Source organism: Bidens hawaiensis, unplaced genomic scaffold, assembly GCF_021521415.1.
Source record: "Bidens hawaiensis isolate Kalapana, Puna unplaced genomic scaffold, B.hawaiensis_p1.1 tig00009824_1, whole genome shotgun sequence".
Taxonomy (NCBI): domain Eukaryota; kingdom Viridiplantae; phylum Streptophyta; class Magnoliopsida; order Asterales; family Asteraceae; genus Bidens; species Bidens hawaiensis.
This window is the reverse complement of record NW_027491734.1, coordinates 660825-672723: the sequence shown is the minus strand read 5'-3', so window position 1 is coordinate 672723 and position 11899 is coordinate 660825. Positions and strand designations below refer to the sequence as shown.

At 37.2% G+C, this 11899-nt stretch overlaps 1 protein-coding gene across 1 annotated transcript; it reads left to right on the top strand.

The window, feature by feature from the left end:
- Window positions 1–5488: 5488 nt before the first annotated feature.
- On the top strand, window positions 5489–10316 carry LOC143533619 (putative elongation factor TypA-like SVR3, chloroplastic). Its single transcript, XM_077028335.1, has 14 exons — window positions 5489–5923; window positions 6673–6779; window positions 6862–7065; window positions 7148–7324; window positions 7400–7552; window positions 8003–8092; window positions 8191–8325; window positions 8395–8511; window positions 8798–8949; window positions 9023–9107; window positions 9181–9275; window positions 9366–9531; window positions 9607–9802; window positions 9893–10316. The coding sequence occupies exons 1-14, from the start codon at window positions 5695–5697 to the stop codon at window positions 10024–10026; spliced, it is 2040 nt and encodes a 679-aa protein (XP_076884450.1). The 5' UTR covers window positions 5489–5694; the 3' UTR covers window positions 10027–10316.
- Window positions 10317–11899: the final 1583 nt, after the last annotated feature.

The following is an 11899-nucleotide window of genomic DNA, read 5'->3' as shown; positions in this document are numbered from 1 at the left end:
CCTCCTCGCAAGTCAGGAGCGTTGAGTTCCACTTGTGTAGATTCTCCATGAGGTTTTGGTAGTTTTAAACATAGTGATCAATTATGTTAAACAACCAATTCCATCTTGGAGCTTCAGACAATCTAGTTCTCAACGTTCCCGCTATGCGGGGATGTTATTTCCGTTTCCGCAAGCATGGCCCAGAAGATCCTTCTTGGTTTCAATTCCCTGCGGAGTGCTAAGTATGTGAAGGGTTTCGCCTTGACACTGTACCCGCACTCGTCTTATAGTTACTTTACTTCCAAGGTATTCCTGGCGTCAATTCCCTGCAGGTGCCAAGTATGTGAAGGGTTTTGCCTTGACACTATACCCACACCCGTCTTATAGTTACTTGGTTGCCGAGGTATTCTTGGCTTCAATTCCCTGCAGGTGCTAAGTATGTGAAGGGTTTTGCCTTGACACTGTACCCGCACCTGTCTTATAGTTACTTGGTTGCCAAGGTAAGGGTGTAAAGTCCCGCTTACTTTTGAATCTTTTTGAATCTTTTTGAAATTCGAAGAGTTGGTGAAAGGATAAGAACAGTCCAAACTGTTGAAGGGACGTTAGTGTCGTCCAACGGTTTCTTCTGACAGTTTCAGGACGTGCAGGAAGTTATGGCGACGTCAGTATATGGTCATTCCAGGCGCTTTTTCAGGCGCGTGAGCGCGAGTTTTCGGGCGCGTGGGTGCGAAGTTTACGGCACGCGTCCTGTCAACAGCTGTTGCCAGCTTGCTTTTTCCACGTGTCATAGTTTCATTGCACCTGCGTTTTCCTCTCTCTTCCGCATTAAATTCATCGCATTCATTGCGATGAGTATATAAAGGGGGAGAGGGTGCATCTTAATCCACACTTTCACTTCTCTCTTCTTCTTCTAAACGATTTCCGGCGAATACTCTAACTTTTCCGTCGAGCATTCTCCTGAAATCGTTCTTTACATCCAAAACATGTCTTCCATTCATGATCCTGAGGCTACTGCTGAGGAGTCTGACGTGTATATCGAGAACCCATCGTCCACTTCTGACAAGGACGATAAGAGTACTGCTGGCGAGTGCCAGTGTGCTCTTCCCGTCGACCTCTATCAGTACATCGTCAGGAAGTTCATGCTCGAGCCTTTCGAGCCTGAGTTTCCTGCGTCTCATCAGACGGTGTACGATGCACCCAAAGACAAGATAGGGGTATATGCTGCATTCTTCGTCTATGGGAATCTCAGGTTCCCATTGACGAAGTTTGTATACCGTGTTTTGGAGAGACACGGTGTGCACCTGACGGAGGTACACCCAATGGCGATCGCCAAGATCCGCCATTTTGAATGGGTGTGCCTCATTCTTGGTGTGGAGCCCCATGTCGACCGCCTGATGACCTTCTACTCCTGGAGGTGCATCCAAGGCTGGTACACCTTGGTCACCCGGATTAAGGGTTTGAAGATTTGTGCTACCGAGCGCAGTCTTCGGTCTTGGAAGCGGGAGTTTTTCTACATCTCTGCCCGTGTCGTCCCTATTGCGATGACATTCAAGAACGGGAGAGCACTCCCCAACCTTCACGCCTCCAACTACCAGGAGGCGGAATGGTTTGCCAAGATCTCTCGGATCCAGACTTCGGTTTACCGCTTTGCGGAGTCTGGGATGGTGATGCTCGGGATGAGCCGGGTGTGGAAGGATGCTGGGGCAGAGGCGCCACAGATTCCCATCGTCCTCGAATACGGTTTGAACTTTATCCCTTACGGTATGCTCCGTCTTCTTTGCTGATTTAGGGTTTTTCTTCTAACTGTTTCTCTTTTTATTTCAGAGGGGAATGACTTACAATCGCTCCTGCATCCGCGGGAGGCTGGTGGTCCCGCTCGGCTGGGTACTCGTGCTCTTGATGAGAACGAGTTGCCCATCCTTGAGCAAACGGCGGATCGGTTCGTGGAGGTTTACCCGCCGGGCCACGAGATTCTGAGCGCCACGCGGCCAGGTAAGGGATTATTTAACCCTCGCCCCCTCAATGCTCAAACCTCTGCTGGAATTCCTCTAATTTTGTCATCTTCTGATGAGGAATCCGCAGATGGTCCTTTCTTCGCGCGGAAGAAGAAGGCTGCTGGCGGGAAGGGCAAGGCGAAGGTTGCCTCCACTACCGATCAGGGGAACCGGTCTGATTCAGAGACCGAAAGCGAGGAGGCGGCGGGGAACCCTGGTGATGGTGAGACCACTGTTCCGGAGGTTGAGACAGCTGTCACCTCCGGGCAGCCCAGGACGACGATAGTAACCGGCATGAAGAGGCCGGCTCCATCGGGTTCGTCTCCGCCGGTCCGAACCTTCAAGCTCAAGAAGACTCGTAAGTATAAACTTCATTTACTTTAACTGCATATCTTTCCGCCATTATACTTATATATCGTCTTTGTGCAGGCGTGGAAATGAAATGAAAATCCATTGCATTTTTTGTTTATAGTTGGTTGTATTTGAGAAAAATGAGTAGAATGGTCGTCTTCCTCCGAAGAGTCGGACGAAGAAATGAAAATCCATTGCATTTTTTGTTTATAGTTGGTTGTATTTGAGAAAAATGAGTAGAATGGGTGAGTTTTTTTTTAAGTCTCTTTTGGTTTGTAAAAGTTGTATGAGTATTGGTTAATATAGAAAGTTTGTTTTTTTTAATGCTTCAACAACGGTCAAAAACACGCATGCCAAAAATTCCCACCCAACGTTCAACTTCAGTCCAAGCAAGCCGGCTCGCTAACGGGGGCACTTGGGGCAGGCCGTTGCAGTGTGTGCGGCCGACGTGGCTGGCGGCTCCAATAGCGGACTACAACTGATGGTCTAATATGAAGCTATCAACTTATCATATGTGGAACGGTAATTTAACAAGTTTTAGAAATGTACCATTTGATTTAACTATATAAACCAAAAGGAGGTCTATCTTAGTTCATTGATGAAGAATGCATTGGAAGCATGATTAAAATTTGTGCGCGTGTGTATTCTTTACTTTGTTTAATTTAGCCTAATTAGTCTCACACATTTAGTCATGGCGGGCTAAACTTGAAAAGTATGTTGAGAAGGAAGATTCTTCATCCACAAATCTTGATCAAACACAATGTTCAACTCTAGTTGCTTGATATAAAAATCAAAGGTTATTTAGAAAATGATTATTAAAAGCTCATACAAAATAAGAAAAAAAAAGCTCATAACCTGTCTCATTTATAACCTTTAGACTTTACTTATTTAAAAACAACTTTTATAAAATTGATCTGTGTTATACAATAACTGTTTACTTTACAAAAGTTTACTTACAAGACGTTAACAAAAATATTTTTTTTCCTTTTGACCATATAAACCAAAATAAGTTTTTCTTCCCTTGTTCATGAAAGTTGTTTGGTCGATGTAGGAAAGAGGTGTTGAAAGCATGCAAAAGTGTTTTTTAAGTGAGCCTAATTAGTCAACACATTTAGCCATGTTGGTTTTGACTTTAAGGCTATATTCACAAGGAGGATTCTTCACACTCAGATCTTGATCAAACACAATGTTTATAATGTTTGTTGGGCTAGTACAATCGACTCAATTGTTAATTTAACTTGATTGTAATGAGTAATGACAACATGCATATCGCGTACCAAAATTTACACTTTGCCTCAAATGTGTATTACATATTCCTAGTTCTACAATATATTTATTAGCAATTGAATAATCATTCAAAGGTAGTTCTCACTTGGTTAATTATCACATATTACTTATTTTCTAAAGAGTTTGACATACATGGTCTAGCTTTTTTTTTTTTAACATCATACATGGTCTAGCTACTTACTCTTTGTTTCTTTTCATAGATTCATGTAGTGGTTAGGACATTAGGTGGGTTGATGTGAATTGTTAGGACATTAGATTGGTTGATGTGAATAATCCATGCATGCGTTATAACTCAACCACCAAGTTTTGTTGACTTGTTTTATCAACACTTTGGTAGTTTGGTATGACTACATTGGGTAATCTTTACATGTCTAGATTCTAGAGGTGTATAAAAAAACCGGTTTGGGACCGGTTTTAGGCAAACCGAACCGGTTTTAAAACCGGTTTCCAACCCGACCCAAACCGTCAGTTTTAGGACCGGTTCCCCTTCAAATATATCAAACCGGTTTTAAAACCGAACCGGTTTGAGAAAAACCGGTTTATAAACCGGACGAACCGGTGTGACCAGGTCGGCCTATATTGCTTCGAAACCAGTTTATAAACCGAACCGGTTTGAGTCAAACCGGTTTTGACCAGCCGTTGACCAAACCGGTTTGGTTTATAAACCGGTTCGGTTTGGGTTTAAAACCGGTTTTGTACACCTCTACTAGATTCTATATACTCATATTATTGGTAAGTTTGGATATGGGCCTAGTAGGTGGTATTGGACTACTCTATTTTGTTGGGCTTAGTGCGAATTTAATGAATGATCATCCAGCAATGGGCTAACAAGAAAGTATTGGGCTTGTTTTTGTAATTAACTATCAAAAAAATTTTTTTTATCATTTTATAAGCAGGATAGTTCAAATTAGAAAACTTGGGCATTAAGGTGCAAAGACCATTAAGGTTATTACGCAACCCAAGCATTTTACGCCATGTGACGCCCAGTTAGCATATTAAAGTTTTGCAAAAAACAAGTGTAGTGAGAAAGTGCCTACAACTCTCCTACAATCATTATTTTATTCCTCATCGTCTCTCACCCAAACCGCCATTCTCCACACATTGTGTCACAATGTTGGCCACATATTTGTAGACCAAAACGGCTATGATGTTTTGGCCCAAAACTCCGGCAACAATTAGGCCACTATGGACGGTCTAATAGATTAAGTATATGCATCGAAAAGTACGACTGGGCCATGTGCATTATTAATTATGTAGAATATTAGATGAAGTCCAGAGTAGAAGTAACGACGAGTCTGGTCGGCATGGCAATGTAGTCCAAAGTGGCGACAAGCCAACAATGACAGGGGTGATGGTGGCATGTGCGGTGTGAGGTGGTGGTGTTGGTTTACTTTGGTTGGTATCGAGTAAAAAATGCGACTACAACGAATGATTGGAGATTCTATTTACTTTGGTTAAATTTTTTCACATTAAAATGGATTCTTGAATTCCTTTACATGAAGGAATTTGAGAGAACTCATTTCAATTTCAGTTTTAATCTTTTTCCCAACTAAACGTGTTAAGAAATGAAATTCATATTCCAATTTAATTGAATCTTTTTGTTTAAAGTTGAAACAAGTCGATCTGATTTAGTTTCAATTCCAACACACACAATCACACCCGGTTTCGATCCGGACCCAACCAAAACCCAAAACTCTTGAAATCATTAACCCGAGGATCCACCATAAAACATTTTTCAGGGTTGGGCCAAAATTGGCCAACCCTAAACTAAACTAAGTACACACTTTCTTATGAACTCATCAACCTTAAATTAAGCCCACTTGAACAACAACTATGCTCATTCCAATATCAGGCAAAATATAAAACACTGGCTGGCTGTACAATGTGACACGATGAGCAACACAAACACATCCATATATTCCACTCTAATTTCTTAAACTCCAATCAAATTTCAAACCAATAACCACCTCTCATCTCATCTCAATTCCAAATCACATTAACACCAACACCCTTCAATCCAATTCACCACCCCTCATTCTCAGTTCATCCATTTGTGAATTGAGTCTAATCACACTTAACAACAATGGAGATGACTACTGTGGGATTACACAATTACTTTACTCCTAAACTTAATCCTAACTTCAACAACTCATCATCTTTACTCAGAACCCAGTTGCCTGTTGCTCGCAGATTATCTTCTTATTCATTTTCAACCATCAAGACTCCATCTTTTTCGGGTTCTAGAAGAAACCCACTTGCCAGTTTTATTAAATGCTCTGTTTCTGAAGCTGAAGCAACTGATACTACTACTGGTATTTTAATTTTTAAATTTCTTTGTTTGATTGGTTTTAATGACATCATTTTTATTGTTTGTAAGGTTATTTAAGTTGTATTTAGTCTAATGTTGGATAATTTGTTTGTTTGTGAAATTGTTATTGTACTTAGGAGATTGCATATGTTTCTAGAGGTATCTGGTGTTTTTTGGTTTGGGATTAATTAATATGATAAGAAAGAAAACAACTTAATCATTTTGCACGAAGAAAATCCCGATAATTTTAAAATACAATAGTTGTGAATTTTTTTAACGACTTGTTACGCCTTAAACGGTTCAAGATTTAATGAATGGCTCGTTATAACTGTTCAAAGAATCAAAGTTTTTGAAGTGCTTATTATTATATAACATGTATGAAATTTTACTTAATAGTGTTAAAATTGATGAAGTGATTAGATAGTCTCTACATAGGTAGTTATTGTGCTAGTAACCGACTTTCATCGTTGATGTTACGAATATTTGTATTTTAAGCAAGTTCTTGAACTTTAATGCATCAAAATTGAGTTGGAGGAAATTTTCTTGCTGAACGAGAAATTGTGTCGATTTTTTATGGTATTTAAACCCTTCAATAAGTTGTTTAGTTAACGTCCGATGCTCCCAGCAATATTACTTTTGTTGCTTTTAAGCATCAAATATATTTCACATGTGAAATGATTCCACTTTGCGATAGGGTGTATTAATTTGGATTATAGTTGCATTTTTTATAATCTTTTTTTGGTACTTTTTCAGAGAAGGTGGGATTAGTGAGGAGAAATGACATAAGGAACATAGCAATTGTTGCTCATGTTGATCATGGAAAGACAACTCTAGTGGATGCTATGTTGAAACAAGCAAAGGTAAAGCATATTACTCACTTAACACTTAATACTACTTTTATATGTTATTAGTTATGGAGTTTTATGTTTACTTATATTGCAGGTATTTCGTGATAATCAAGTTGTAGAAGAAAGAATAATGGACTCAAATGACTTGGAACGCGAAAGGGGAATTACAATTTTAAGTAAAAACACATCCATTACGTATAAAGATACAAAAATGAATATTATCGACACTCCGGGCCATTCTGACTTTGGAGGTGAAGTAGAACGTGTTCTCAATATGGTTGAAGGAATTCTATTAGTGGTAATTACTCTAAACCTTTTTTTTCTTAATAAAATATTAGTTAAACAATACCGGGGCTAAATTTGTTTGTTTTAATATTTAGGTGGATTCGGTTGAGGGCCCAATGCCACAAACAAGATTTGTTTTAAAGAAAGCACTTGAATTTGGGCACGCGGTGGTTGTTGTTGTGAACAAGATTGATAGACCATCGGCTCGACCTGACTTTGTCATCAATTCCACTTTTGAACTCTTTATTGAACTCAATGCATCTGATGAACAGGTATAACATATGACAAATTTGACCAAATTTTTTATATAATAACATAATTTACTAATTTTTAAAATTTGTGTGTAGTGCGATTTTCAAGCAGTGTATGCAAGTGGAATAAAGGGAAAGGCTGGACTGTCTCCTGATAATTTGGCAGATGATCTTGGACCGCTTTTTGAGACGATAATCAGATGCATACCCGGGCCCCGTGTCAAGAAAGATGGCGCGCTTCAGATGCTTGTTAGTTTTATTCTTATCGTGTCCTTTTTTGGTTTTTGAAAACTGTTCGGTTTTTTCGATTTTCATATTGAGTTCGGTTCGGTTACGGTTTTACCATATGGGCTTGAAAATTTTGTGCCGAAAGAAAAGTGGCCCAAAATAATAAATTTGAGCCTAGATTTTTTTTTTTGTTAATTAATGATTAAATAATTGTTACAGATTTAGACCTAAACTTCTGTGCTACACCATTTATTAATTTCTTATAAATTACTTCAAATTGGTTTTTGTTTGACAGCAAAACCAAAATCGTGCCGAAAATCGTTTTTTGAAAAACATAAAACCAAACAGTCGGTTTTTTGTTAAGTAGGTTGTTAAGGTTCGGTTATTTGGTTTCGTACACACCGCTAGTTTGTTCTAATATATACTTTCTTTGTATTAAATATTTAAAAAATAGTATTTACTGATATGAAGGTAACAAGTACAGAATACGATGAGCACAAAGGAAGAATAGCTATCGGGCGGTTACATGCCGGGATTTTAAATAGAGGCATGGATGTTCGTGTAAGTTTGAAACATATCTAACTTTTCATTCATGTAAAATTTGAAACAAATCTGTGTTTTTTGTCATGTAAGTTTTACTAATAGTTTGACTTTTTCAGATATGCACACCAGATGATGCATGCAGATTTGGAAAAGTTAGAGAATTGTTTGTATTTGAGAAGTTTTCTAGGGCGCCTGCTGATAGTGTTGAGGCGGGTGATATTTGTGCTGTGTGTGGTGTTGGTGATATTCAGGTAATTAAAATAATATACAACATGTTATATGATTATAAGTGTAGAATATTAACATTATTGTTTACTTAGATTGGCGAGACGATTGCTGATAAAGCTGATGGGAAGCCTTTGCCTTCTATTAGTGTGGAAGAACCAACTGTGAAAATGGCTTTTTCTATTAACACGTCACCCTTTGTTGGTCATGAGGTATGTTACACAAAAAATGTTCTAAATGGATAAAAGAAAGTTTACTTATAAACGGGTCGATTCGGGTTATTTTTCATTTTTAACAATGAAAGTAGATAGCATTTTTGACACATTTACTTGTAAACGATTTGATTTGGTTTATAACGGGTCAAATGCATGATATACAATAAATAGTTAAAAAGGTTATTTTCATCATTATATAGTTTGCATAATTGTATTCAACACATTGGTTACTTTTTTGTCATAAAAAATTCACAATAATATAATTTTATTTATTGTACTTCAGGGTAAGTATGTTACAAGTAGAAACTTAAGAGACCGACTGTATCACGAGCTGGAGAGAAATTTGGCCATGAAAGTTGAAGATGGTGAAACCGCGGATACTTTTCTTGTTAGCGGACGTGGTACTTTACATCTCACTATACTCATAGAAAATATGTAAGTGACTTTAAATTATATTTAAATCTTTTGTTACAAATTAAACATCTTTTTAACCAATAACTGTGCATAGGCGAAGGGAAAATTACGAGTTTATGGTGGGCCCTCCGAAAGTAATTAACAAAAAAGTCGACGACAAAGTTCTTGAACCTTATGAGGTAATAATACACTTAACTGAATATCAAACTCATAAGCTAATATTTATATTTATACATAATTTTTTTTTTGCAGATTGCGACTGTAGAGGTGCCTGAAGAACACATGGGCGCGGTTGTTGAGCTTTTAGGTAAAAGGCGAGGGCAAATGTTTGATATGCAAGGAGTCGGGTATGCACACGAGTCATCTTTTAAGTTTTAATATAATTTTCTTTTACCAGGTGTTGATAATTATTATTTAATATAATTTTCTTTTTCCAGCTCGGAAGGAACGACATTACTGAAATACAAGATACCGACTCGCGGGCTTCTCGGGCTAAGAAATGCCATTCTAACGGCTTCCCGAGGAACCGCTGTTCTCAACACAATCTTTGATAGTTATGGGCCTTGGGCCGGTGATATGACAACCCGTGATCTTGGATCCTTGGTAACATAAAATTTAATCTATGTTTTCACAGTTGATAAAAACTATATTGTAAATATTTTATAAATAATAATGTAGGTTGCGTTTGAGGATGGGACCTCAACATCATATGCTCTTTGTAGTTCTCAAGAACGCGGGCAGTTGTTTATTAAACCCGGAGTAGAAGTTTACAAAGGTCAAATTGTTGGTATTCATCAACGACCCGGTGACTTGGCGCTCAATGTATGCAAAAAGAAAGCAGCTACCAATGTTCGCTCCAATAAAGAAGTGTCCGGTAAGATATTGTGTAATTAAAATTATTATGTTAACAATATAATTTATACAATCATAATTTATTAATCTATTGATATTGTGTATATTGCAGTTGTTCTTGATACACCGTTGGATTACAGTCTCGATGATTGCATTGAATACATCCAAGAAGACGAGTTAGTTGAAGTGACTCCAAAAAGTGTTCGGATGTGCAAAAACCCGAAGTTGAACAAAAAGGGTCGGTAAACAAGATCAACAGATGACACATGTCAGTGATCAGCTTAGATCTTGAGGATTTTTGCACCAATATAATTATATGGTGCTTGCTACACGAGGTAATACATGATGAATATAGAAGATTTTTTAGTAACTAAAACATAAAGAAACATGTGGTTATGTAGACGGAAAACACTGTGATCGTTGATATGATCGATTTGTATACGATAATCATGTAAAAACTTCAAAAATTAATAGCCGGTGAGATGGAAAAATGAGTAGATTTTGGCTTCATATAGGCTGTTTGTAACATCATATATAGTTTTGTGGTCAAATACTACATTGATATTTGATAATGCATTTTTGAGTTTCATATCTTTGATCACTAATTCATACACTAAATATAATCAATGCATTTAGTGTAATGATCAATGCATCACTATACTAAGAAAGCATATGTCGTGTAATCAGTATTTTACCAATGCAGACACTAATTATTCAGTTTATCTTACAAATCCTTTCATAATCTATATTTGCAAGTTTGGGATTTTGTGTTCAAGTAAATTTCAAATTTTGGTGTGTCAGGATATTTAAATAAGGTTTAAGAGTTCCAAACTAATTCTTGCTTTTTAATTTACTTAGGTTCGATTTTTTATTAAAACCGACTTTACGTGATAATGTACAAGTCATTGAAACACGCATACATACCCATTTTAAGCTTTTTTACTTAATGCATTTTGGTATAAGTTTCTTTTTTTTTCTCAAGTCAAGCATTGGTGTATAGTTAGTCAAAACTCGAAACGGAACCATCATAATTTTAACACGCCGTCAAGAAAAACTTAAGACACAACTTTAGTTTATTTTTAGTTCGAAATTTCGCTCTAAATTTGTTGAAAAGTAGTTATATATAAAACAGAGTATTTTTGTTGGTATAGTAAGGTATATTAATGTTAATAATCTTTTGGGCATATCACGACTTTATTTTTTCTCTTTCATTTGTTGTAGCAAGTTTCGACGCTGTAACGAACAGATACCGATCAAATTCTAGCCGCATTAACAATGAATCAAACATGTTTCGATACCCTTTCGGCCATATTGTGACTATATTTTCGGGTTTTCTCTTTCGTTTGATGTAGCGAGCACACTGAAACCAAAAAATTCTACTAGTCTCAATGCGCGAATTTCTCGCTGTAAACCGCGGACCAAATCTCTCAGTTTTAGAAATTTAACATGGACTTAAATAAGAAAAATTGTTGAGTGTAGTTAATAAAGATTAAGGACATAACATGCAATTTGGTATATACGTAAAGGAGGAAATATGCAATTTACTCTAATACATAATTACATATACAATTGCATATAGGTAGTAATAGAATTACATACAAATATCAATATAATTACATATATGTAACAATGCTATTACATACTGCACATTTATATAACCATGTTTTTTCTTGGTGACTAAATCATCCACAAACACAAGACAATCAAGAATCAATAACAATGAGTTGGAGAACAAATCTATGTATGCCATTCCTTATGTTGTTGGCATTTTATGTTCATGAAACAACATCGTTTCCTCACCAATATGAAGTTTGGATTATTGATGGTATTACTCAAATGCCCGACAATCCATTGATAGCGAAATGTTGGTCAAAACAAGATGATCTTGGAACTCATGATCTGAGAGTCAATCAGTATTTTTCGTGGACCTTTCGTGACCTCATTTGGCCCGGGAGGCATTCAATATTTTATTGTACGTTCCAATGGAAAAAATTTTACAACAAATTTCAGGTTATCGATACTGGATGGCCGAACAGATGTGGCAATCAGATTACGCCAAACACTCCAGGTTGCAGAACCTATCGCTGGTTGGTGAAGTCTGATGGTTTTTATTTAGCTG

Bases quoted from the DNA above. Each gene is read 5' to 3' on its own strand.
- LOC143533619 (XM_077028335.1), top strand. From the start codon at position 5,695: ATGGAGATGACTACTGTGGGATTACACAATTACTTTACTCCTAAACTT. The intron at 5,924-6,672 runs GTATTTTAATTT...GTACTTTTTCAG, and splicing joins AGCAACTGATACTACTACTG to AGAAGGTGGGATTAGTGAGG. The intron at 7,066-7,147 runs GTAATTACTCTA...TTTAATATTTAG, and splicing joins TTGAAGGAATTCTATTAGTG to GTGGATTCGGTTGAGGGCCC.